The sequence below is a fragment of the Ursus arctos genome, unplaced genomic scaffold, assembly GCF_023065955.2.
Source record: "Ursus arctos isolate Adak ecotype North America unplaced genomic scaffold, UrsArc2.0 scaffold_2, whole genome shotgun sequence".
NCBI classification, from domain to species: Eukaryota; Metazoa; Chordata; class Mammalia; order Carnivora; family Ursidae; genus Ursus; species Ursus arctos.
This window is the reverse complement of record NW_026622874.1, coordinates 30,095,680-30,123,588: the sequence shown is the minus strand read 5'-3', so window position 1 is coordinate 30,123,588 and position 27,909 is coordinate 30,095,680. Positions and strand designations below refer to the sequence as shown.

Below are 27,909 nucleotides of genomic sequence, written 5' to 3'. Positions count from 1 at the left end.
GTCTCTTCTTTGTCTTTAGTGGTGTTTCACTTTAATGTATCTGACTGTGGATTTTTTTTTTTTAATTTGTTTTGGATTCATCGTACTTCTTGAGTCCTATTTAAGTTCTGTAAAATTCTCATTTGTTGCCTCTTTGAATATTGTCTTCCTTATTCTATCTATTCTTTCTTTTGGGAATCCTTTTAAGAAACCTAATGGAGTTCCACATGTCTCTTAACCACTCATTTTCCATCTTTTTGTCTTTCCATATTTCTGTGCTGCATTGTGGTAATTTTTATCGTATGTATGTTCTAAGTCACTACTGTTCTTTTGAGCTCTGTCTAATCTGCTAAGTAACCCATCCACTGAGTTTCTAATCTTAATTATAGTATTTTTTTAATTTCTAGATGTGTTATTCGGTTCTTTTGCATATCTGCTTAGTCAGTTTTGATAGACTCCTAAAAGAATATTCCGTATTTTCAAATCTGTTGTTTATCTCTTTATGCACTTGTAACACATTTATCTTATTCCCTTTATTCAGTAATTCTAGTATCTGCACTCTTTGCTGTTCTAATTCTATTGTTTGCTTCTGCTGTCTCTCACTCATAGGGCTTGTTTAGCAGTTTGTGGTTGGGAACTCATTTTCCTTGGAACATACTTGTGGAAAATTTTTGAGACCTGGGTTTAAAACGCATTCTTCTAGAGACACTTTGCATTTGCTTTTGCTAAGTGTCTGAAGGCCCTACCAACCTGAGACAATTTAAGTTTCTGATCTGGGATTTTTCAGGCCAGACAGTTCATATAAATTTAATCCCCAAACCAGCTTTAATGTAGGCCTGTGATTAGGGATTCTCAGGGAAGACTTTTTTGGGTATCTTTGCTTTTCATTCAGCTAAGGATAAGATAGGCATATCTCTCTCAAATCATCCTCTTCCTCAGCAGGACTGGAGCATTTTTTTCTACTTTGCGCAATAATGGGTCCCCTCCCAGGGGTCTGGCTTTGTCTCCTGTGACCTACACCTATTGTCCATTGAAGCCTGGGCCTTAGGCATATGCCAGCTCCTGCATATTCACTTATACCCTTAGATTGCTGCTTTCACATTATTTCTGATTTCTGAGGAATTTTTTCACTTCCCTGCCACCTCAGAATTAAATTTTTAAAGATGTTTCAAAAAAATAGTTGGTCCAGCAATTTTAGGAGTACTACACTGGGAGGAATTTCCTTGAACATCAAGTTTGCCATGTATTGCTTTGAGTTAGGAGTTAAGCAGTGAAGTGGATTATGCTTCATTATACAGTTGTTTCATGACTTTTACTCAGAGTTCCTTCTCTAAAGAATTGAGCATTAAATCTAATCAGTTGAAATTAGGTTGCTCTTCAACCTAATGGGCACTATTTCAAATGGATTCCTGTCTCAGAAGCACGGAATAACATTGTATTTTTATATCACACTTTAAGAATATTGCAAGTAATAATGAAATCCTACTTAAGAGTTCATGGTCCTTATTATTCGAGCTGTCCTAACCTCTTTCAAAATACAAATTCACTTTTTATTTTATTCACAGATAAATAGATTTAGAGTTTAGAAAGGTCAAGATTAAGATAATTCTGTGTCCCTTTTAATCTTCAGAGGCATAGTTCTCTTTCAACAACTCTAAAGTGAGAATGAAGTGTTATCTGCCACTTGTCATAATTCCTAATTTGTCCCTTTTTAATTTTCCTGGAACTTAATAAGTTACAGCTTTTTTTTTTTTAAGGCCCTTTATCGCTGAGGGAAAATATATTCCATCTTGAAGCAAACAAGAATAGTTTATAGAGTCCAACTTACTTTTTCGTTTGTTCATAGTCATCTGGGCTAGAAACCAAACATCTTATTGAGTGGCTTAGTCAAGGCCACATTATGTTGTTTGCGTATTTTCCCCCAGTTGATGAGTGCTGCGTGTGTGTCTGTGTGTGTGTGTACTTGTACATAATGTAATTGGTTAGAAGTATTTTTTAGGTGTGCTTAGTGTAGCAGATACTTCCAGTAATAGACTTTCTTCGGTTTATACATGCATGAAAACCAAATGACCTATTCTTCTATCTTTATTCTTCTAGGGTAATACTGAACAACCTGTCCAAACTAGCAAGATTGGACTTGGAAGGAGAGAGTATCAGAGTTTACAACACCGCCATCATTCTCAGCGTTCTAAGTGCCGTCCACCTAAGGGCATGTATTTAACCCAGGAAGACGTAGTAGCTGTTTCCTGTAGTCCCAATGCAGCCAACACCATCCTGCGGCAACTGGACATGGAGCTGATCTCTTTAAAACGTCAGGTATTCTATAAAAATCATATTTTTGATGAGTCTGTCTATTCTGTTCATCCACTTTTAAAACCTCAGTAAACTAAGTTTTGTACAGATTTTCTCAGCTACCCACTTACATAAGCTCTACTCTTTAAAATTTACCTTGTTTCCAAATTCAAAGATGCCTCCACCTATTCTAAATTTGAATCCCAGCATTGTTTCCAGTTAGCTCTGTGATATTGGGAAATAATAGAATTTCTCTGAGCTTCAGTTTTATATCTGTGAAATTGAGGATAAGATAATCATACTTCTCTTACAGGTTCTTAGGAGTTAGTTGAGATGTTACTTGCAGATTGTTGAGTTGTGTCTGGCACATTTTGAGTGCTTAGTGAATAATGGCTGCTTTCCTCATCCTCATCATTATTATAAGTAGTAGCTGCCGTGGTATTATAAATATGTCATCATCATAATCAGGTTAATCATGGTTAAGAGTCAGGATCTAGGGTCACTGAACGTAAATTTTAACCCTAGCTACATCATTTAGTTTCTGTGTAACCTCGGGGGTGCTGGTTAACTTCTTAACTCAGCTTTCTCATCTTGAAATATGGATAATAATATGATGCTTGGAAGGAATTAAACAGGATAAGATGAGAAGTTCTTACAACAGTGCCTAGCACATAGTAAATACTCAGTTAATGGTTGTTCTTAGGTTTCTGGCCTTTCTCAGTCATCTTTTCCTCTCTGTCTTGGTTTCTGTTGTTTTCCCTATCCTTTAGACCTAGTAACTCTTCTCAGTGTGTACTTTCTTGGTCTGTATCAAGCAATCTTACACTATACACCAGTGACTTCTGAATCTGCTTCTCAGGCTGTGACTTTTCTCCCAAGCTTTGTATTGCTATACCTCTAGCTACCTGCTAGGCATCTCATCTAACCCCTAAAAGATGGTTTTTCTCTGTCGCCTGTCTGTTGAAACATGAGAATCCTCTTCATTTTATCCCTTGCCATTATCACATCCCCCAGTACACACAAATCCAAATGGTAACCTAGTTGTGTAAGTTTATCAGAAAAATTTTCTTTAAATCAGTCCCCTCACTTTTAATCCCATCACTACTACCTTTGTTCAGGTCCTTACAACCACTTATCTGACCATAACTGTCTTGTGAATTCTCCTTGCTGTCCACTTTCACTGCAGCTCTGTGCTACACATTGTTGTCCATGTTATCTTCTTAAAATACTGGTGTGATCAAAATCATTCATTTTAAAGCTCTTCGTTAATTTCTACTTGCCTTTAGCAAGTTACAGCAGAGGTAGACAAGAATTGATCAGAAGGTTATGTTAAGAAATCTAAAATTCATCATGAGTTAAGAAACCACTGAAGGATTTTAAAGAGAGGTGTAACATCGTCTTATTTATATTTTTCAACTACATCTCTTTGCATTTTTTATTTTAGTAGTTGCTCTAGGGATTATGGTTTGCATCCTCAGCCTACCATATCATCCTTGCTTAGGTATTACAATGTTATCCCTAGAATTAATATTGTACCACTTTATATAAAATGTAAGAACCTTGGCAGCGGTTTAGTGTGGGAGCAAGATAGTTTTTCTCTATCCCAAACATTCAGATTTCTCTATCTCGTGACCCTGGTTATTCACCCAAACTGCTCTTATATTTCTCTTTTTTCTCCAACAAACTTCTTTTTTTTAAAAAGATTTTATTTATTTATTCAACAGAGATAGAGACAGCCAGCGAGAGAGGGAACACAAGCAGGGGGAGTGGGAGAGGAAGAAGCAGGCTCATAGCAGAGGAGCCTGATGTGGGGCTCGATCCCAGAACGCCAGGATCACGCCCTGAGCCGAAGGCAGACGCTTAACCGCTGTGCCACCCAGGCGCCCCTCCAACAAACTTCTTGAACAAATATCTACCATATTAGCTTCCTCTGCTTTTTTTTTTTTTTTTTTTAAGATTTTGTTTATTTATTTGACAGAGATAGAGACAGCCAGCGAGAGAGGGAACACAGGCAGGGGGAGTGGGAGAGGAAGAAACAGGCTCCTAGCAGAGGAGCCTGATGTGGGGCTCGATCCCATAACGCTGGGCTCACGCCCTGAGCCAAAGGCAGATGCTTAACCGCTGTGCCACCCAGGCGCCCCTTCCTCTGCTTTCTTACCATCACATATTCTCTGACCCTTCCCAGTGTAATTTCTGCCCCATACACCATCCCAGTTCTACCACTGGAAAAAGCTATCTTTAAAAAGGTTTCAAGTGGTCTTGAAGCTAGGGTAGGGATGGCTGCATCTTTCCAGAAGATGTGGCGGCTCTTGCCTTGTCTGCTTCCCAGCTTCTTTTCTCCTGACTTTGCTTCGTGACCTGGGCGCCCTGACATTCTGTCGCCACTGCCTTCACCCTTGTAGCCATGATCTTAATGGACACCCAGAAAATTGGAATGGGATTAACAGGATATTGAGTGTTTTTCCTCTCCTTTGGAATGATTCTCTGATTTGACAAAGCACTATTGGCTGTTGGTAATGTTTTCTTTGTAGCTGGGTTGGCTTTTGTAATTGGTTTATGAAGAAGATTCAGCTTCTTCTTCCAAAAACCTAAAATGAAAGCTGTAGGGTTTTTCCTGGGTGGTGTATTTGTAGTCCTTGTTGGTTGGCCTTTGATAGGCATGATCTTTGAAATTTACGAATTCTTTCTCATGTTCAAGGGCTTCTTTCTTATATGGTCATTGGCTTTATAGGAAGAGTGCCAGTCTTCGGGTTCCTCTAGAATCTACCTGGAATTTGTAGATAAAGTTGGAGAAAGCAATAATATGGTAGAAAGACAAGTGAATTGGAGACTCATTTAAAATGTTACATTATTTATAAAGTCCTTTGAAGGCTATTCAGCACAAAATTAAATTACATGAAATAGCTTGTAAGGTTCTTTACAGGAGTTCAGAACATAGAACCTATCAAGTACCAATAGCAGTTAACCAGCAGTGAGAAGAGTCTTCTAACCAAGCAGTCTAAGAAGTCAGCGAGCAGACTGAAGAAGCGAAAGCTATGTTACAGTACATATTGAAACTCTTGAAGATGATTTTTAATTGTTTTTCTGCAGTGTGGGAAAAATAGCCAGCCTTGGAGAACTGTGGTCTGTTTCTTTCCTTTTTCTTTTGAAGATGCAGGAACGTCCATAGGCATTTGCTTTTTAGAAATACCCACTAGAATGGCAAAAATATTTCCAGTTGCATTGTCTCTGAAAGTAGTACATGAGTTAGATTGGATGATGTCATTTTAATGTATTAAAATCCCGGAAAACCCAGTTTGATGTATGAATGATTTTTTTTTTTGTAAACATAGGGTTAAAATTTTTTAAATTGCTCAAAAATTTTTTAAACAACAAGGGAGTAAGATGTACTCAGTTGCCTGTACTCATATTCTATCCTTAACACTACAACTTGACTTATAGCCTATTTTTATTATAAAGGACCTTTTTTAAAGCTTTAAACTCCTTTCTTGGTTAGTCATTTGATGTGTGACATAGTAAAGATTTGCACTCTTGGGTTTATAAATTCTACTATTTTTATATTCCAGACACATCTCATATGAAGACAGTGTCCAAACTGACTTCTCCCACACCTGCCCTAGTTACCTGTTCCTCCTTTGCATTCCCTATCACAGTGATTAACACCACATACACTCAGGTACTCAAGCCAGTGGCCAGAGTTATCCTTGATTCTTCCTTCTCCCTAATTCTCCCCATCACGTGTTTACAAACACATCTTAATTTTTGTTTCCAGGTTATTTCTTTTATCCATCTGTGTGCCACCACCGTGATTACTTCATTCCTACTGTTTTAATTGAAGTCCTCTATGTTTCTCATTGGGATTGTTACATTAATTTTTTCCTTCTTCATTCCATTCCATTCTACAAATTACTACTGGAATTATTGTTCTTTTATAAAAGGCAAATATGGTTACATTGCTTCCTTGCTTAAAAATTCTTTAGGTTGAGGCACCTGGGTGGCTCAGTCGGTTAAGCGTCTGACTCTTGATTTCAGCTCAGATCATGGTCGCAGGGTTGTGAGATTGAGGCCCACATCAGCTCCATATGCAACACTGAATCTGCTTGTCCCTCTCCCTCTGCTCCCCTCTGCAGGCGTGTGCGCGCTCTCTCTTAATAAATAAATAAAATATTTTTAAAAATTCTTTAGGTTTCCTCAGTCTTTAGGCAGAATTCAAATTCTCTGTTCTGTCCCAGCCTAACTGCTTTTCCTCTTCTTCCTACGTGCTATTCTGCCTGGAAGGCATTTCCTGCCCAACCTTGCCTACCTGTGTATTTCTCTTACTAATCCTTTGAAACAAAATTTAGATGTCATCTCCTTTGGAAAATTTACCCTATTTTCCCCATTACCCACGCCTGTTAACATGAATACAAAATACTTGCTCTCTTTTCTCTCTTCCTCCAAGTTTAGTTTAGGTGTTTTAGCGTTTATCATACTTTTATATTTATTTATCTCCCCACTAATCTATGAAATCCTTAAAGACTGAGAATTTACATTTTTACATTCTATCTTTGTGTATCTAACATGGTTGACCGACTAACTACATTTGAATAAACCTAGATTTTTATATTTTAGCTGTGTTAAGATCTCTGAGAAAAAATTTCTCAAATCACTTTATAAATATTTAATTGAGTATACTGGAAAAAAAATAGCAAACCAAGAAAAAAAAGTAGACAAATGAACAAACAAAAATTCGAATCCTTAATATTCTAGGTAAAGGTTAATAACATTGCTAGTAGAATAGTAGTTAAAAACTTGGCATGGTTCAGATTCAGGTTCTGCCTCCTCTCTCTGTAGCGTAGGCAAAGTTTCCTGCCTTCTCTGTGCCCTGCCTTCCTCATCTGTAAAATGGTTACAGTAAAAGTAGAGTCAGTTCTGCTATAATGCTTATTTTGAAAACATGAATTTGTTCCAACACGATTGATATACTAGGGAACAATTTGAGTATAATGTGAATTTTGCATTTGCTTATATTTGATTTTTATGAGTGGAAAACTGACCTAGCTGAGTACATATCCAAACACTTCAGGTGTGTACCAGCTCCCTCAATTGACTGTATGTTACGAGCCACACACATCCGTATCTGGTGTTAAAATTTTTCATCTGATTTCAAATAACCTTCCTTCTACCACTTCCCAGTAACTCACAAGCTGCAACTATTTGACACTTGTATAAGCAACCTTAGGTCTTTTCCAAGGTAAAGTACCATCTTTATTGTAGCATTTGTAAATTTCTTTATTATTTAGAATGTGTAAATCTGCTATCATTTTTATGAGGTTCCTGTCTTTTTTTTAATGTGTCATTGATAAAGTTTTTCAGTGTTGAGTCCCAGGCTCTGTTTTCCCATAAGTCCTGTGGTTTTTATTGTTCGATTTGGCCTAGTAGGGTGATTTTTGAGAATAGGTATGTCAGGTTATAGCAGAACTGATTATACTTACTTAACAGGGCGCCTGGGTAGCGCAGTCGTTAAAGCGTCTGCCTTCGGCTCAGGGCGTGATCCTGGCGTACCGGGATCGAGTCCCACGTCAGGCTCCTCCGCTGTGAGCCTGCTTCTTCCTCTCCCACTCCCCCTGCTGTGTTCCCTCTCTCTCTGGCTGTCTCTCTGTCACATAAATAAATAAAATCTTTAAAAAAAAAAAAAAAAAAAAAAAAAAAGAACTGATTATACTTACTTAACAAAGTAGTTGTGAAAATTAAGTGATTTATTACATGTGAAGCACCAACAATGATGCTTAACCTAATAAACACCTAATGTTATCCACTCTCATCATTATTATTCTTATTGGAATAATTGTTATTTTTATCAAAACATTATGGTAATGAGCAATATTGATGGAATTTAATTCCTCTGTATACCATTTGTCTTATAAGAGACATTGTTAAAAGATACTCAGATACTATGATTTGTAGACTGCTTATTAGCATACTAGAGATATATTAGTTACATATATAATTAGTTAATTAGTAGATATATATATAGTAATTGACGTGGATATTAGTTGAATGGCCCCAAGTGTGGTAAAATGTAATTAAGTGTCTGTCCTCCTAAAATAAAATTTAAGAAGGTTTTGGTATATATCCTTTTCATTTGTTGAATACTCATACATTTACTTAAGTACGTGATCTCATTCATACTTCGGGTTTTTTTGTTGAAGGTTCAGAATGCTAAGCAAGTAAACAGTGCACTTAAACAGAAAATGGAAGGCGGAATTGAAGAATTCAAACCTCCTGAGGTATGTTATTGAAGAATATATGTGACTAAGTATGGTGAAACCTTATTCCTTGAGTTATCTATCCAGTATTTACTATTTTGGTCGCATGTGTTGTTAATACTTTGAAGATGTCATAGCGTGGGTAATTTGTCATGTTTCTGTTTTGTCATTTAGATAGTCTTTTGAGACTTGGCTAACAATTTAGGTGAAGTCATTTCTTTCCTGCCGTTAGCAATTCATATCAAGCAAAGTAAGTAGGGAAAAACAGCTATACAGGTAGGCCCAGTGCATGTGAAAATAGAAAGTAATTGATGAGAAGCCAGTACATTTCTGGGTCTGCAGGAGTGTTTGCTCAAAGCCTTTTCCTACGTATGTGAATTGGTAACACAACAAGAGAAAGAACATAAGAAAAGGAGCTCATTTAGCAATTTTAACAATTTTTTATTTTAAGGTATTTATCTTTTGACTCAGATTTTTAATTAGGATTTTAGTATGTGGACTTAATTAACATTCTTGTACTCCTATCCCTGAAAATGTGAAATCTAAAAACAAGATAGAGATTAACCATTTTCTCAAGTCTTTCTTCTCTTTCCTCTGAAACCTAATACATATTTGATATTTGTGATAATTATAGGAGTATTTAAATGCCCATAAAGTCCAATCAAGTCTTTTCACAAAAGCTTCTATTACAAATCTTCTCTTGTCTCTTTTTTTTAAGACTCCTATGCCGTGCTTCATATCCTGGACCTGCCTTTCTCTGTATTTAATAATCAAATCATCCTTATTTGGTCCTAATGGGATGCCCCCCGCCCCCCATCACAAGTTGCCTGAAATATCTACAAATGAAATATGTGTGAGGGGTGGGGGGGAGGGCAGAAGAGCCAGGGGGCAGTGCTTCAGAACGAATGCACCATGTTCTGTCTCACTCATTAGAATCTTTCAGAAAGGAAGAGTCATTGGGAATAAAATTGTTCTTTTGTTTGTTTGTTTGTTTTGAAAGAACTCTTTTAAGAAGGTTAGATAATGGGAAAGAATGAAATATATATAAACTAATATAATATCTCATTCCAAACCCACAGGTAAAATGACAAACATTTGAGTGACATTTTTGTTTATTTAAAGATAGTAATACAAAGAATATTACTTTATATTATTGTAACAAAAATTGTTTTAAATTTCATATTACAATTATTTTAATTTCATATTTAATTATGCATTAAAATTCATAAAAGCCAAAAGTTTGAAATGCCTATAATTTCATAACTTAAAAAATTAACTTTAAAAAATTATAGCAGATATTAAAAATAGCGGAATACCATAAAGAACTTTATTACCATAAAGAACTTTATGTCAATAAATTAGAAAATTTAAATAAAACTTAGAAATTTGTAGGAAAGGGGCGCCTGGGTGGCTCAGTCGTTAAGCGTCTGCCTTCGGCTCAGGGTGTGATCCCAGGGTCCTGGGATTGAGCCCTGCATTGGGCTCCCTGCTCCGCTGGGAGCTTGCTTCTTCCTCTCCCACTCCCCCTGCTTGTGTTCCCTCTCTCGCTGACTGTCTCTCTCTCTGTCAAATAAATAAATAAAATCTTTAAAAAAAAAAAAATTATAGGAAAATATATCTTACCAAAATTGTCTTAAGAAGAAGGAAAAACTGATAAATGTATAGTCATTAAATAAAATGAAGTAACAGTTAACATTTTTTTCATAAGAAAATACCGAGCCCAGATGGTTTTACAGAAAAAGTCTACCAAATTTCAAGGAAACAATGATTCTAACCTCAAATTTTCCAGAAAATGGAAGGATAGCTTCACTCATTAACATAACATAAAGTACTACACGAAAGTGCAGTAACGTTTATAAGTTTATTTTCATATGATGCTCCCATAAATCCCAAGAAGTAGATGTAGCAACTACTATTTTATATGACAAATTTGGGCCTCAGAGAGGTTAACTGGCTTGATCAACGTCACATCTAGTAAATAGTGAAATTTTGGCCATATTTCACAATCTTAGAATCCATTTAGAGTCCTAGGTTCATATCCTGCTCCCTCTTACTTTTGAAAGTTTTCATTTAATAGCAAAATTATATTTTGATTTTCACATTTAAATGCAGTTTGGGGGTTAGAAGTTATCAGACATTTATATTTTTTGGGTTTTTGTAAAAATAATGATCAAAATGAAACAAGCAGAATCTTAACACTCTACCATCTATACCATGAAGTTTGATTATTACTTTGAGGTTGGTTTATTGAACTCCTATGACCTGAAAAATGTATGTAGTGTTTATTATCTAGAAAACACTGAGGATATATTTATATTTATCATATTATTTCTGTTGCTTTGCAGGGAAGAACACCCAGAATACACCTATTTCAAAATACTAGATTAGCAGTCTTAGTAAAGACCTTGAAAAATCATGTGATCTGTCACCTTTTCTTTAGGTTAGATAATAGAATTTCTACCTAATATGTAATAAAAGAATTTCATTAACCATTAGAACAATAGGCTACTAAGTGATGTAACTCATCTGGAAGTAAACAGTTACTAAGATGCTTTACTTACTCATTTGGTTGTATTTGTTATTTTCACTTAGGAAAAAATTTGTTGAAGAAAATTTATTCACTCCCATAAGTATTTATTGATCACTTATTTCATGTAAAGCACTGTTTTAGGCACTGTGGGAAATGTGTGATGGATTTTTCCATCTGCCTTAAAAAATAAAACACAGTCTAGATGTCATAAGACAAGCTGGTTAAAGTTGTGTGATAGATTTATAAGTAAAAAGCTACAGGAAAACAAGTGGTAATTCCTCATTCTTGCTAGGATAATCAGGGAAGACTTCCTGACGGGTGACGTTTCAGCTGAAGTTTGAAGGATGAGTAGGAGTTTTGCACATACAAAAAGTGCAGGCAAAGGGAATAATATGAACAATGGTTTGGTATTGAACAGTACATTCAAAATATGTATAAATCCTGTGAGGGAAAAAAATCAGTCAACGGGCATTCTGATTACTATTGAGAATTTAGTGAAAGTGTAAAACAGTTTTCTCTCATGAAACATATTGTCTCCTTAGGAAAGCAAATTTGGACGCAGGGGACGAGTGAATGTGGTATATGAGAGAGATGTTAACAGGGTTGAGTTCAGCAGGGACTTCTTTATAATAGAGATCAGTGGGCAAGGGCTAGAGTAGAAGAGTCTGAGAGCTACGAAGAGAAGTTTGCCTTTTAAATTAGGTCAAAAGGGAAGACCCTGTAGTTTCTTCAATATAAGAAGAATGTAATGGGAGTTTTTAATTTTAGGAAGGTTATCCTGGTAGTAGTATATAGGCTAAGTTGGAAACTTTATAGCTGTTAAAATACTAAGCATGTGAGTGATAAAGTAAATGGTAAAAGGCGTTTTGGGTATGGTCAGGTATTAGTTGTAGGAGTGGACAGCAAGTGATAAATCCAAAAAACATTGCAAAATAGAAAATAATGTATCGATTTGAAAGTATGTAAGAGTGTTGGGGGAGTGGTGGCCTGTGGGTATCCTTTGATTTGTTTTGGTTGGAGGTAGGAAGGTGGGACAAGGAGATTAATGAAACCAGGAAAGAAGAAACTTAAAAAAGGAGTGCTTTTTAAAGCTAGAAATTTCCCCATCTATTGATGTTTTCATGCATAGGTGGGTGACTGTCTTTCATTATGGATGTAGATTGGAATTTTCAGCATTGGGTGAAAGGTTTAACTTGGTGTCCTTTTCTAATACTTTCAGTTCAAAGATAGTATGAATCTACTACTGACAAAAATGGGAAAGATGCGAGGACTAATTTAGTAGGGAAAGGAAGCGTGAAGATACCGAATTCACGAAGGATGTCATAGATTGTTCTAGAAGCCTCTTTGGGGTCTTTCATATTATTAGTTTTATGACCATTACATATTGGATTATTTTCGTTTAGATTAACATTTCATTATTTTAAAAACAACTATATTTCCGTCTGGGATTTGCTGTAGAAGAATGTTCTGGTACTGAACATTCAGTGGTACTACCTAACTAACCATAACTACTACACAATTTTAGATTCCTAGATATAATCTAGTTGTCCTTTCCTTAAGTTAAACAAATCTCTGCGAAAGTTTCTTGGGTTTAAAAGAGAATAGAAAAATCAATAACTTGAAAGAATCTTGTGTATTTAAAAATTTTTGACCCTGTTTCTCCTTCAGTCTTCCCTTTCTTCCACTGCTTCCGTTTTGTCATACAGACTCATTCAATGCAGTTTCAGCCCTCCTCCCTGCGTTTTTCCACTGAAGCTACTGCTTAAAGGCTAACACTGCTGCTAATGATCAAATTCCATGGCTCTAACTCATTTTTCTTGCCTTTTTCTGAGCCTTGACATAGATGACAACCTCTCTTCCTTTAACTTTTGAGAGGTGATGTCTTTTGTAACTATTACGTTCCCTTTTTAGCTGTAATTTTCCTTTTGTAAATACAAGCATTCTCCAAGTTTTTATCCTCAAAATTCACTTCTCTTCTCTTTGGAAACATCATACAAGCTCATCACTTCACTATACTAAAATTGCATCATATGTACATTTAAATGACACAAACTCAGCCAAGATACTTAGCCAAGTGAAAAGGAGTATGTTTAGTAATAGCAAGTAGAGGAGAGCTGGCAATCCTGCCTGAAGTCCCGCAGAGTAAGCAGTTAGGGGCTGGAACTGTGAATTCACTGGGGCTGGAACTGTGAATTCACTATTTCTTTAGAAGGCTTTAGCTTCCACAGGCCTCCTGTGCAAGCAGTCTCCTTGATTTGAAATTCTAATATTTAAATATGTATTTATGTTTTTTTATTCAGTACTACCCTAAATTTCAACCAAAGCTTCATCTAGGATTAACTGAAAAAATAGTGGTCCATTTCACTGCTGGAGGAATATCTGGCCGTGTGGGCTTATTGAGAGATTGTGTGCCTATCTCCATGACCACCTTTGTAAGAGCATTTCAATAGTAATTTGGAATTTAAAATAAAAATCTTTTTGTTTTAAATTCAGAGGCAGATTTTAGAACCTTACATCTGAGTAGGATGTGACTCCATTGTTTTCCCTCATAAACATTTTCCAGACCCTTAAAAGCTGTGTTTGCATAGATGAATCTGTTTTAGCCTCAAGTGGATCCTGAGCTCCACCTGAATGTCCTGCTTAATACCTCATTGTCAGTGAATCCCAAGTTACAGTCATCATCTTAGTCTTGCCTTCCTCTTCCTCCCCAATCAGCATTTCATAACTTCTTAGGTCCTTAATGGCACCACCCTTCTCCCAGCTCTCCAGGCTTAAAGTCTTAATCTGATTAGAACCCTACTCCCCTCCCTCTGTTCCCTCCCCCCAAAAACCTATTGCCTATTAAATTTAGTGTGAACTCATTAATCTTGATATTTACTGCCCTTCCAAAAGTGGTCCTTACCATATTTTAGTTTAAATACCACCAACTTTCCAGGCGTATTTATCACTTCTTCCTAATTGTTGATCCTGTTGTTGCCTATGCATGGTGTGTCTTCTGATCTTTGCCTTTCAGAAACTTACCCTGTTCTTTAACCCACCTCAGTGTCTAGCCCCTCCAGCTGGCCTTCCCTGTTCTATTCGTTGTGACTTTTTCCTCTCATCTTTGAATCCACAGTATACTCTGAACTTTTAATTTTATTTATAGCTATTTGTGTTTATCCTATCTCCTGATTTGCTTATAAGCCAAAATAAGTTTTCATAGTGCATGCTACTTTATTTTTTGTTCCCTTTCCATTAATGATAACTTTTCTTCCAGTTTCTGCCTTTCAGGTTTAACAAACATCAGTTGATCAGCTTCAAATTCTGTTTGCTCAGGCACTGTGCCAGGTGTTTTTTGTATATGTTCTAAACATATATAAATTTTACATATATATGTATGTATATATACATGTATATATTTTACACTTATTCTAAATTTAGTCCTCAAAACAATTTGCCGTGTAGTATTACAGGAGATCCTCAGTATCCAAATGCTCATTAATCTACAGGATTCATGGAGAAGCAAAAGTTGCCAAACAACAGAATATTTGCTAATGAACTTATAAAATTAGGCTCTGCTCCCGAGCTATCCCTAATTAATTCTAGCTAATTAACTCTAGCTCTTACCTTTCCCACCCATCACACCAGCATCCTTCTCTCTTACTTTCTTGCTAATGTAATGCAAATACAGCACAAACCAAATTTTAAACCTTGCAAAAGATGCAAAACTTCTGAAGTCTATGAAAGTACAAGAGAATGGCTTTAATCTCTTGCAAAATTGTTGACAGATGGGTATTTAGCAGAGTTAACAATTGAAGAAAAAAGGGTGATGACTCATAGGCATTTCAAAAAAGAATTTGAGTAACAGAATTAAGGAAGGCCCTTGAAAGAATTGTTGAGGTCTTCAAACAAAAATGACCCACTCTGTGCTCATGTTGTAATTTCAAATGCCAGTGTATGTTCAGCAAAGACATGCCAGTGTATGTTCAGCAAAGACATGCCAGAAATAAAAACATATAAGCAAAATCATTAACTATTTTTTTAAATAACTAATTTTCATAAGTTTTAGTTTCATACTTCAGATTAAGTTGCAAGTCAGCCCTTTATTTTTTACCATTTATTCTGAAATATTTGGACCTGTTTTAATAAGGTTCTAGTATCTACCTTTCACAGCGAAGGTGGCATCAGACTGCCTGGGTTTTAACTCAGATATTAGCTCCTATTCCGTTCATGTTCATCCTCTTTTTGGGGAAGATGGATTTTGAATTTCAAGTTTTTCTTCTGTCATCTCCTTTTTCCTTTTCTTTCCTTTTTTTCACTTTTTAAACCATGGTTTGCCTTCTCTTGTTACTGCTTCTTTATATATAGTCTATGGCCCATTCTTTTTCTTTACCTTTTTAATGTTCTTTTGATTCATTGCCAGTATCCTGACCTTGAGGCTTATCCACTGTCTGCCTGCCCTTGCCTTGGTCTCTTCTTAATCTCATCATCTGGTGTTCAGTGCTTTTGCTTTAGGTTTTTTCCTCCTTTATTCAGTCTCTTTAAAAACATTTTCCTTTCTTCTCTGATAATATTTTTCTAATTTTGAATTTTTGTTTTATTCTTTCTTCTGAATGCTTACTTTGTATACCTCTTCACTCATGGTGAGAAAGTAGATATTCCCAGAACCTCTGTGTACTGTAGAAACTTTTATTGCTAAGACCACAAGTGACATAAGACCTAAACACTTGTTCTCAAAGGAGGCCTTTTTTCTGTTTTGCCCAGCCTATCCATGTATTACACCAGGCCAGTTTATCTGGGCAGTTTCTTCTGTAAACCTCTGTAGGCTGGTATATACTTATTGCTGTCCCTCCTTATACTGCCAGCAGTTCTTGCACTAATCAGTGGGTATACAGTAATGAAATTTGATTCGGTGTTCAGTATTGTAGTTTTGCCATAATAAAAGTCCTAAACTTAGGATTTTTTTTTCAACAAAAATATTGGGAGAAATGTGGGGAGGTCTTAGGGAGAAAAAATCTATTCTTAACAGTGGGTCACTTTCTGCTTCAGAAATTTAAATCAATATTTTAGGAATTAGGCCTGATCTACAGTTCTGTATTAATTTATAACACTGGTTTTGGTGGAGTAAGGTTAGGTTTAATTTAAACGTGAAGAGAAGAAATTTTAGAGCAAGTCACAGATCCTCTCTAAAGAAGATAAAGTCTCTTAAATGCTTAAAACTAGGCTAAAATTAACACTTGCCATGTGTGATAGGAACATTGTAGTTGGAAAATGAATGACTAATAGATATTCTCAGTTTTAATGCCTCTGACTAGAGTATAAATGTGAATGTTGTTCATTCTCCCATATTGGTACATTTCCCTTTCATTATCTTTTTGTGTGGGTAAAAGGTAACTCAAAATATATTTTTTAATCCTTATAAAAACAGAATCTTCGTAAATCAGAGTTTTAGTAATCTCATGTCTGTGATTTGGTGAAAAGTTAAACAAAAATAAGCACTTTGGAAAAATGTCTGTCTTCATATCCTCATTAGGAAACTTCTCTTTAATTTTGTAGTCAAATCAGAAAATTAATGCCCGTTGGACCACAGAGGAGCAGCTTCTAGCAGTGCAAGGTATATTAAAGATAAGCAGTTATTGTTGTTAATTATTTAACTTGTCATGAAAGGTGACTACCATAGTTCTTCCCTTCCTTTAGAAATGGATCAAGAAAGGGCTCTTGCGTTTACCACAAAGTCCTGAAAACCAGGAATTCTGTTTTGTTCTTGTGGATGTGACTTTACCGAGCCTGTATGCATTTTGGGTCCTGTACAGCAAGTAACACATTCTCAGCCTTAACAATGATGGTGGTGACAAGCTTGAACAAGTCATGTGGTCTCTCTGTGCCTTTGCTTCAGTTTTCCTGCAGTTGGGTTCATTCTTACTATATTAGTCATTGATACTTCATCATTAAAAGCATAAACTCTTACATGTTTCTGGTTTTTCCAATTATTCTGTATAATAGTGTTTCTCTGATAAATGTCAGGTACTGAAAATATTAATGATACACTTAACTTTCAGTGTACCATAACTTAAGAGATATGCCACTGAATGCTTAGAAATCCGACTTTAAAAATACACATATATACTATATAAATAATAAAAGAGAGAGTTAAGAGATACATTGAAAAATATACATATAGCATTTTTAAATGCACTGTTTATAAGAATCCTTTGTTGAATTATATGGCAGAGCACTCTTTGTATTATGAATGCCCATGGGCAAATTTGTAGTGTTATAAACTTGGATTTTCTCAGGTTTGAATTACTTAAGGAAGGGCAAACTGTGTATTTTTAATTCAGTGTTGTAGGTTTTTTTTTTTTTCTTTTCCGTTCAAGGTAAACTATCTGCAGGACTGATTGTGTAATTACAAGTTTGGTCTACAATTTGGTTTTTCCTGGCTGAGCCCTCTTTGTGTTGAGTACTAATAGCTTTTTTTTATCTAGGTTAACTACTATAAGAGAGTTGGGCCCCTGCGAAACATATAAGTATACTTTGAAAAATATTCTAATTATTCAAACATAGAGAACATATTTAACTCAAAAAGGATGTGCAGGTATCATTTGCATGTGAGAATAATTTGATTACTAGATGACTCTGCAGTTTGGACTAGAGTGAGTAAGAATTACCCTGCCAGTGTGATTAGAAAATGTCACAGGACGGTGCCATCAGGATGATGTCAGCCTTCTCTTTGCCTATACAGCACAAAACAGTCATTTCATAAACAGAATAAATACTTGATCCTATGGAGGCAGGGTGCTGGCTATGCATTTAGCGCATCTGTAATTGTGGAGCTAAGTTTCTGAATGAGGCAGAACAAAGTTTAATTAGTTTATAATGTTCAATAACAGCTATTTTTAAATTAGAAACTGTTTAAAATTTAGATTACAAAATGAGTAGGAGCGCCTGGCTGGCCTAGTCGGTAGAGCATGAGACTAGGGTCGTGAGTCAGGCTCCATGTTACTAAAAAACAAAACAAAACAACTAGTATTTTCAGGGGCTGTTTCATATTGATTTAGATCTATGACTTATAGCTCTAACATAGTTATTTGGGGAAGCATTGCTTTTATTGACGTAAAACCTGTGTTTCTATCCATCTGTGTGTGTGTGTGTGTGTGTGTGTGTGTGTGTGTCCTGTAGAATTTAACCCTGATTTCCAGTATTTCATTTACTTAAAGGTTAGTTATTAATCCTGTACTCTAATATGAAAATTATCCCAGTGAAAGGATTTTCTGGAGAGACTCACTTAGGGAAATATGTTTAGGATTTGATGTTCTGCAGCACTACCATGGAATCCTATGCCTGGGTCAGATATGCTGAGCTGCATTCAAGGGAAGGGACAATGGCAGGATTTACATGTATAGTTTGAGCTGTATATTATCTCAGTTTATAAATATTAAAAGAATATTTATGGATATAGTCAAACATTTCCTCTCTGCTGAGATATATTCAGTATTCTTATGCACATTTAAAAAGTAATTCTTAAATTATACTAATGCAGCAGTTTGTACAGAAATACGCATGTTGTTGGGATTTTGAAGGCACTTTCTTGATAAGTTAATGTCTTTATTTTAACTCTATATGTGGGATTTTTGTTTCACTTTGGGTTTTTTAGGGTTTTTTGTTTTTCTCTTCTGGGAGGGGGGTTCGTTACATAAAATAAAACAATATAGCTATTTGTATCCAAAATAGGGAAGACTTTAGGGAAGACTAAAAGGCGCCATTTTTGCTAATGAGCCCACACGTTTATATAATGCTCAGAAGCGTGTCTTATAAACGGTATAATCCTACAGTAATGTCACATGTACCTGAATCTCAGTGTGGTTAAGGTACATAACTGCAGTTTTTATTTTAACATGCAGTTTGCTGTCCAGAAATACCTGTCTTAGCGGGCAGTTCTTTTGTTTTTCTTCTTTTTAATCTTTATTTGTGATAAACCTTTATATGATATTATTATGACTGTTTCAGTTTTATAAAATAATAAATCATGTAAGTTTTGATACTAATATTTTAGTTTCTAAGCACTTTATATTTAAGACATTTTGTGTATGTATTTTGATTTAACACTCATTTGTTAAATGCCTTTTTAAATCTTGCTCATAATTGACTATTAGAGTGACCTGCAGAGAGAAATATAAACTCTAGTGTCATTAGTGAGACTTATTATTCTACTGTTAATTAACTTTTTTATTGTAACTTTTTTAAAACCGCATACATATATTAGGATCATTTCCTAGGGCTTAAATACATATTTCCCACTTTTTTTCCCGTCTACTTAATACTGTTGTTAACTAAATACTACCACTTAAATAATGACTATTTAAATAAATAATAAACTATTTTTCCTTCTTTCTGCCTTATTTGGAAGGGGGGAAATCATGCTCAGACCAAACAAGAATGTTTATACTTGTGTAATCTATCACTTTATTATATTAATTTTAGTTCTAAATTTTAGTTCTAGCTATGTTATAACTTCATTAACATTCTTTCAAGAGTCCTCAGGTAGGATGTTACAAATGTGGCTAATTTAAACCTCTCTCTAAAAAGTACTTGTTAAAAATGGTATTTCTATACTTTCTGTAATCTGTGCCAGCCTTAAGTAGCTGAGTTTTCTATTATAACAGATTAGTTAGGATATTAATTATAGTCTTCACAATTTGTGTGAATGGAAATATCCCTGTTTATAGCTTGTGTGATACATATATAAATATTTTTTCTAATTTGTAATGCTTTTAGGTCAGTCTTGATATTCATATGATAAACATTTCTTATTTAGCAAGAATTAAGAAGAGAATTAGATTCTGGGTGTATTTTTTTCATGTAAGATGGAACAATTATTAGCTGTTTTAAAAATAATAATAATAATACATTTAAATGATAGTAGAAAACATTGACTCTTCAAAGTGTAGAGGGGCGGAAGCCTGGTGTACAATATTTATTTCAGGCCTTCTCTTAAATGCATTTATTTCATATTAGTGCTAAAAAATAATGTATTCCCCAGCTAAAATATTAGTGCTATTTTAGGGTAAACAACAAGAAACTTTTCCAGTTTTATCAAGATATCAGCTTTAATGTTTATTTTATTTTTTTTTCTTATTGTCTGCCTTCTCATAAAACGGGAAATGACAGAACTACATTCAAGTCATTATGCTTTCACAGTTAAATTTTACCTTCTCTTCCTGTAGTTTATACATTTCATTCATTTTTAGGTTGCAAGCCTAGAAATTGTCTTCTTTCTAATTTTATCCCATACATTAAGAAAAAAGCTAGAATGGTTCCTAAAGGAGGGGAGAAAGCAATTTGGCACTTGATTAAAATATATGGATTGTAACCCAGTACATGAATGAGCAAAAGGAAATGGAGATCAGGAGATTCGTATTTTTCCATTTAAAAGACACTCATTTGCTTTAGAGAGTTTCTTCTATTATAACAGGTATCATAAGAATGGAGAACCAAAAGTATAATTGTCAGCCCTCTGATTCACTCGCTTCAGATAACTCATGATTCAAAATTTCCAGCATCTTTGTGGTGGAATTTAACTTATAACAAGGATGATGGGAACCCAAGACTCGGAAGAGAAAGGCTAGATATTAGAATGAGAATATATGATTTTGACTTGTAGTCCTCACCTAGATGCACCATTCACGGTCCCACTGCTGTTGATGTCTTTTTTTTTTTTTTTAACTTTAAAAATGAATTCTTGAAGAGATTTACAGGAGGTTGAAGGAAATGCAAGTTCTCAAATTGTTTGAGTTTAAAATTAATCTCTTATTGATAGGAAAGAACCACATCCTTGGAGTTTCTAGATGTCACTATGTTCTTATTTCAAAACTATATTTTCTGGTTATACTAAGTACATGCTCACTTTTAGAAATATTGTTATAAGAAGCAAGAAACAATATCCCCCCCAAATTTTACACCTAGGAGCAGCTTGCCACTATAATGTTTTGACTTTTTTTTCTGGGTAGCCCAAAATCAGATTTTAAAGATAACATCTTAAACATACCAAAAGCAGATTCATGATGTCCCTTCTATCTCGGGGTGGGGGGGAGGACACCTATAGTTTCATGTCCGGAGTTGGAAAACACAACACCACAAATGCTCCTGAAGTTATAGTCTTACTAGCCAAATTTTAAAAAATATGAATATGTGTTTTTGTTGGGCAGAACGAAAAATACTGTTTGGAAAATGTGGGCTTTTATAAAATATGATGATAGTTATATTTTTATATTAATTCCCAAACAAAACTTCAGAAGTGTCTGTTGAAGATTATAAGGTATCATCTGCCAGCATAGGTAGGCAAGTTGTTTGACTGTAACTTTCAAAATTTGACTGAAAACACTTTTTTCCCTCTTCCTGGGAAATTTGCAATTTACCTCTTCTAGGATTTTCTAAAATTTCGTTCTGCTGACCTTAAAAACTGACCTTTTGCCCCAAGGTGAGAAGTTTAATTTAAAACCATGATTCAGATGGACCTAATAACCCTTTTACATCTTCAGGAAGTGAGAGAGATTTAATCAGTGTTTGATTCCCTTGCTGATAAAGCAATCAGATGTCCTTACTTACTATAAATTGTGAAAAAAAGAGTGGACCACCCTTCTTCCAGGTACAAATTGGAACTGAAGTAGCTCTGATGTCCTGGGTTGTTAAAGTTAGTTGCTCTGCATTGCTACCCCTGCTAGGTTTTCCTCCAGAAGCCTAGCTGGATTCTTCTGAAGGAGCTGTTCCAGTAAGTCTTCAGTTTGTGTTTCACTAGCATTTACATAGTTACCAGCCACAGTATAGACTTAAGAATTCCACCTTCTAACCAAAATATGCCGTTGAACCAGCATCATGGGAAATGTGAAGGTGTTAAAGAAGTTAGCTATATGCGATTCTTGTGGTTTGGGGAAGAAAAGCCAATCTATTTCCTGAGCACTTCCTGTGCACTGAGCATTATATTTCACAGGACGGTACCTCCCAACTTTTCTCACATCATGGCATACAGAAAAAAATTATGAAATTTGTCACAACACACCGGGGCAAACGAATGAGACTGCCGTTGTCCAGAAAGGACTGCCAAGAAACACTAGCTATTCCAGACCGTGCCCAGCCATCCTTCAGGCTGAGCGCATTAACATCCCCGAAGGCCCACTTGTTCTCAGGACACGAGTGGGATCCTCAACCATACTACAAAAGTCTGCAGTGTGGTCTGAGCCTTAAGATTTTACAGAGTAGTCTATATGGCATACATGAGTTAATGATAAACATACTGGGTGACTCAGAACCTAGGCGACTTAGAAAAAGTCCTTGACATCCAGAGTGTATGGGAAAACCAAGCCTCCTACAGGAAGTAGTTTTGGTTTGGGGGTCTGTAATTCGGGAAGTCCAACAATGTTGGTGACAAGGTAAAGTCCCTTGAGCAAGAGAAAATAAAATGGAAAATCAAAAAAAGGGACAGTTATAAAATGGAATCAGACATGGGGACAACTTACTGGTAGGTTTTGGAATATATTTTGCTAAACAAATAGGTGTTCTGAGGATTGTAATACCTTCATATTTGGAGTCAGATAGTCTTAATGTGACTTCTTGCTACGATACAGAAGAACTAGTCTTAGATTTATTTAAAGTTTTCATTTCCAAACTCAAGTGTTCAGTAGATTTGGTCATTTCTAGAATGTAAATTAAATGCCCCTTGTAAAAATTAGTACATCAGTAGAACTCTGTGTCTGATTACTAAATAGGAGTTATTTTTCAGTGCAGCAATCTCAAATGAGTTGTTATTTTCCAAAGTATAAGTGGTAGAGAAGTACCTGAATAGATAGCAATAATTCCTAGTATTAAATAATGGTGGGTTTTTATTGCCAAATAAACCCTCAGTGTCACCCTTAGAATTTTTACTCAGTTACAGAGTTTGAATTGGAAATTAGCTCATGGATTTAAAGAGAACTTATGTTGCTAAATACTGTAATTAATATTAAGTGTCATAATTTATTGTCATGCATATGTCTTTCCTGAGAACAAAGCAAATGAGCACAGTTTACAGACCCCAAACTCTATATTAAAAATCATTATAGCTTAATCATGTCAAACCTGCCCAAAATGCTCTTTAAGATAAGGCACTCCCCCTAGAGTCAAGCCTGGCTAGTTGAATTTAAGCAAGAGATGCTCATTCCCAAGTTCTCCATACAAAATAAAGGCAGAAATTAAAAACAAGAATTTTGTCGTATCGTGATGGTGCTTTTAGGTAATTGGGTAGATCGTACCAGTAGATATCCTTAAGAATGAATCTAGCATTTCTCTTGAGGTGTTGACATACCCTTATATTATTATCTCATCTGTGATTGTATACATGTTGAATTTATTTAAATTCCCATGATTCTGATTGCTTAGGTTACATTATAGACTTTAATATCATAAGTATCATTGTTTTCTCTTTTTTCATCTGTAATTAATGAGTGACTGTTTTCCGGTATTTTAAACAATAGTTATGAAATTGTAAAATCAAAGTTTTTGACACCTTTTATATTTTGAGTTAAATGATGAGTCAGTGAACGTCCTTTTAGAATTCCCTTAAGAGCACTTTATTATCCATCTGATTATATGAAGTCATTCCAAATTCTGTAGTATAATTGACTAGCTCAAGTCCATAAATCAAATATTATCTTTCATTACAATAAAATTTTCATTACAAAAAGTTAGGTTCTCAAGTAACTGAATGTACAGTCCTTCTTAAATTTAAGGTAGTGATGGTAAGCACAGCAAGTACTCTACACGTAGTCACTGCTGTAACCGTATTCTGTAGGCTGTAAAGTACAGCTAGGGAAGAATCCTCCACACACACAGTCTTTGGAACTGTTAGATGAGTTGAAATCCAACCAACTCTGAAAAATAGCTTCTCTTTTTTTTACCCATCACATTGTGATGATTCTCTTTTTTATGTTTCAATTCTTATTTCTATTCATTGGTACCCTGGTGAGATTAGGCAAGTAATCCTATTGAAGCTGGTATTTAGACCAAATTATAATGCTTTTCTTAATGGGGGAACTCTTAAAGTCGACTACTCACTCAGTCCGTTGAGGGGATAAAAGAGATGGCTCATTCCCATCCAGTTTTGTTTACAAACGGTGTTGCTCAAATTTAGGTGACTGGCTACTAGGGAAATAAATGAATGTGGAATTGAGGATGGAACAAAGAATTCAATGCTTTACAATAAATGGACTGTATTTGAGAGTTCAAGAGAGGATTGGAGAAAATAACTGAGTATGTAAAAAATGGTAAGTTTCTGATTGTTCAGTTGAAGGCAAGTGCTGGCTCACTGAAATGACATAATTAATAGTTCTCATCTGTGACCCTGATATCTGAGTCTCTACTCAGAATTGAGAAATGAGCAGAGTGTATGAGAAAGGATTTTCATTGCTGGTATCTTTTGTGTGTGCATGATGTATAGTACACACAGCTCTCCTTATTGATCCTTCACAGGTGTATTATTTACTTTGCCTTCCAGGTGTCCGCAAATATGGTAAAGATTTTCAAGCTATTGCAGATGTAATTGGCAACAAGACTGTTGGCCAAGTGAAGAACTTCTTTGTAAACTACAGGCGTCGGTTTAACTTAGAGGAGGTATTGCAGGAGTGGGAAGCAGAACAAGGAACCCAGGCTTCTAATGGTGATGCTTCTACTTTAGGGGAGGAGACAAAAAGTGCTTCTAATGTGCCATCAGGGAAGAGCACTGATGAAGAAGAGGAGGTGTGTTTGTGTATGGAATTTGAGCTAATATGAGTTGAGGAATCATCATTTTGTGTGGTGTTCTGTAAGGTTAATTTGTCAGAGGACTAGCTAAATGAGCATGAAAGGTTGACAGTGCACTGACTCAGTGGTGCCTCTCTCGTGACTCTTAAGTCCTAATGACATGCTAAGTTCTGATCCTAGAAGAATGGAGAGTGTATTGTTCTTTCATAGTCTTATTTTTATTTCCAGTGTTAAGCTGTTACTAATAAAGATGCCTGTTTGGTAGCTTCGTTGCTTTTTCAGTTTTTGGTTTTTTGTTTTGTTTTGTTTAAAATAAAAGAAGCTTTTGCTTCCAAAAAACACTGGTGTTACGTTTTTGTTTTGTTTTGATTTGTTTTGTTTTTCCTGTGACAGCCCAAACTATATTGTATTAAGTTCATTAGGAACTCTCATCTCATACATGTATTTTTGTTTCCTCACCTCTAGGCACAGACCCCACAGGCTCCTCGGACTCTGGGTCCATCACCTCCTGCCCCATCATCCACTCCAACACCAACAGCCCCCATTGCCACTCTGAACCAGCCTCCACCACTTCTTCGTCCAACACTGCCTGCTGCCCCTGCTCTTCACCGGCAGCCTCCTCCACTCCAGCAGCAGGCCCGGTTCCTCCAGCCCCGACCAACTTTAAATCAGCCTCCACCACCTCTCATTCGCCCTGCTAATTCTATGCCACCCCGTCTAAACCCAAGACCAGTGTTGTCCACGGTTGGTGGTCAACAGCCACCGTCACTTATCGGAATTCAGACAGATTCACAGTCCTCACTGCACTAAAATTAAATTGGACAGAGCTACAGTAACTCTTCACCCCATCATTATACCAATGCTCATCAGACTGATGCAAAAGAGGAGAAAACAGTCCCTCCTAGATACTGAGGCTGCGAACTAGGTCTGTGGCAGTGGGCTAGCATAAGTGGATGTCTAGGAAATTTTTTGGTTCGTGTAACCGAACTAAATGTTATACAACAAAAAGCCTACAGTTAGCCTCCTTTCTAGAGTATACATTCAGCGACATGATCTCATAAAAGAAAAAAAAAGGTTAAGTATTCTATATACCAAGGTTTTTTTGTTTTGTTTTTACTGTATTTATTTTATTGAGATTCTTTATATTTCTGCCTCTTCATAGTCAAGGCTCCTAGTACAGAAATATTGACTTAGGAATTGTGAAAACTCCTTAAGTTTCTTAAGGATGTTTGACTTTTTTTCTTTCTTCCTTAATTTAATTTTTAACAACATTTTCCTATGTTAGGAGTGCAAGAATAAATAGCCTGCATTTCAGATTTTGACATATGTTCATTTAATGCATATTTAAGAAATTATAGTGCATATCCCTTTTTTCAAAAAATCTTGCTTTTTTTTCTAAAGGAATTTTAATATATTCCTTTAAAAGAAAGCAATTTAATCAATTGCAAAGCAATTATATGAAACCACAAAGAATGTACTGAACCTACTAACCCTTTAACATACAGTTTAGGGTCCTAGTGCAAAGTCCTTGCTTAAAGGTCATTGACCTGTCATCTGTCAGTAATAAGAGGATCAGAATAATAATTTTACATACAAATGAGAACTTAATTTGTTGAAGTACATTGTCTTTAAGTTCCTTGAAAATGGAGTTAATTTTGATTTAAAAAAAAAATGTTTCTAAATGCTATCTGCTTTTAACTAGTAGTTGCCTATATTTGGGGACTTTAGAAGAGAATTATATTTTGTCAGTTACGTGGAGATAGTGGTTATGGAAGCATTTATTTACAATACCCTTTTTGTGTTTAGGTTCTGACTTAAAATTGCCCTCATACTTATTAATATGGTCTGCATTTAATATAAAGGATGTTTTCTTGATAAATCTCTATTGTACTATTTGGATACATTTGTGTATTCCTTGCAGCCGACCTGTGCTTGTGGGTTTGGTTTAGGGTTAAATCATCAACAATATTTCATAAAATAAATTTAAGAATTTGTTCTGTGTTATCTAAAGATGTATCAGTATATTGTCACAATTGTGCTGTTAACTTAAAATGCTGAGACCCCTTTTTTATAAAGAAGCAAAAACATTTCAAGTCTTAACTGAACACATAAATCATTAAGCACCTACAAAGAATATTTTACAAGTAATAGTATTTCAACAATGTGTTACTAATATTTTTGATACAGTGATTTCATATTGGAATCATGACTTGTGCAAAGGGACAGATCACTTAGATAATTGTACTAGTGGAACTTAAGGCTAAATGTTTGCACATTTATATTCTCATCATATCTAGAACTACTTTACGAAATAGTCAACATCTAAAGCCCTTGATTTATGTTTTGAGAAGTCATATATTCCCAATATTGGAAAAATAGCCCCTGCCATTGGCTCTAAAGCCTTAAGGAGCTATTAGATTTAAATTCATTGATTAGTTTTAATTTTGAAGTTTAGACCACTTCTCTTCATAAGGACCTTAAGTTCTCACACAAACTTTTTCCAGGGTGTGTCTTGTCTTTCTCATTGGATCATCTTAAATAGTCCCTGCCCCTGGATTGTAACTAGATAAAAATCTGATTCAAAATTCTTAATATTCAAAAATTTATACTTATTTTTACTTTAAAAGCCACGGGGGGTGGGGGTGGGCAGTTATATATCAAAAGAAAATATCTAAAGCATTTTTTTAAAGTACTTAGATTGTCTTGCATATGTGCATACTATACGGCTTTTATTGTCTTGTCTCTTGTCAGTAGACCTTCAGTATACAGTGTGTGGGACATGTCAGTCAAGTTGGTCAGCACCAGCATCTGTCCAGCTGTTGAGTACATTATGATTCATTTAAAAATCTGTTCTATCCCAGCCATGGGCCAAGATGCTGTATCTGAGGGATGTGCTGTGATTTGATTTACGTACACTAGAGCACACAGTAGAAAAATCTGAGCTTCGTTAGTAATATGACACATGTATATAGTGAGATGTCTTATTGTGTGCTTTGCATATTTTGTAAATATTTTGCACGTCATTAATTTTCTTTTTTGTTTAAGCAGTGTTTGGCCTGGAAGAGTGATATGCTTGCTGCTTAATCAAAGGATTAAAGAGTTAAAGATGTC

The 27,909-nt window shown here is 35.4% G+C and overlaps 1 protein-coding gene and 1 pseudogene across 4 annotated transcripts in view; both read left to right on the top strand.

The window, feature by feature from the left end:
• The window catches only part of RCOR3 (REST corepressor 3), a 53,107-nt gene extending 25,198 nt beyond the window's left edge, over nucleotides 1-27,909 (top strand). For 3 of the 4 annotated variants that reach the window (XM_026509090.4, XM_026509089.4, XM_026509092.4), the window contains 5 exons: nucleotides 2,077-2,295; nucleotides 8,463-8,540; nucleotides 16,585-16,642; nucleotides 24,554-24,795; nucleotides 25,264-27,909. In XM_026509090.4, the coding sequence (XP_026364875.1) occupies nucleotides 2,077-2,295; nucleotides 8,463-8,540; nucleotides 16,585-16,642; nucleotides 24,554-24,795; nucleotides 25,264-25,608 (942 nt within the window). In that variant the 3' untranslated portion in view covers nucleotides 25,609-27,909. The remainder of the gene's footprint in view (nucleotides 1-2,076; nucleotides 2,296-8,462; nucleotides 8,541-16,584; nucleotides 16,643-24,553; nucleotides 24,796-25,263) is intronic. The other variant, XM_026509091.4, reaches the window with a different exon arrangement.
• On the top strand, nucleotides 4,257-6,089 carry LOC113262664 (vesicle transport protein GOT1B-like; annotated as a pseudogene).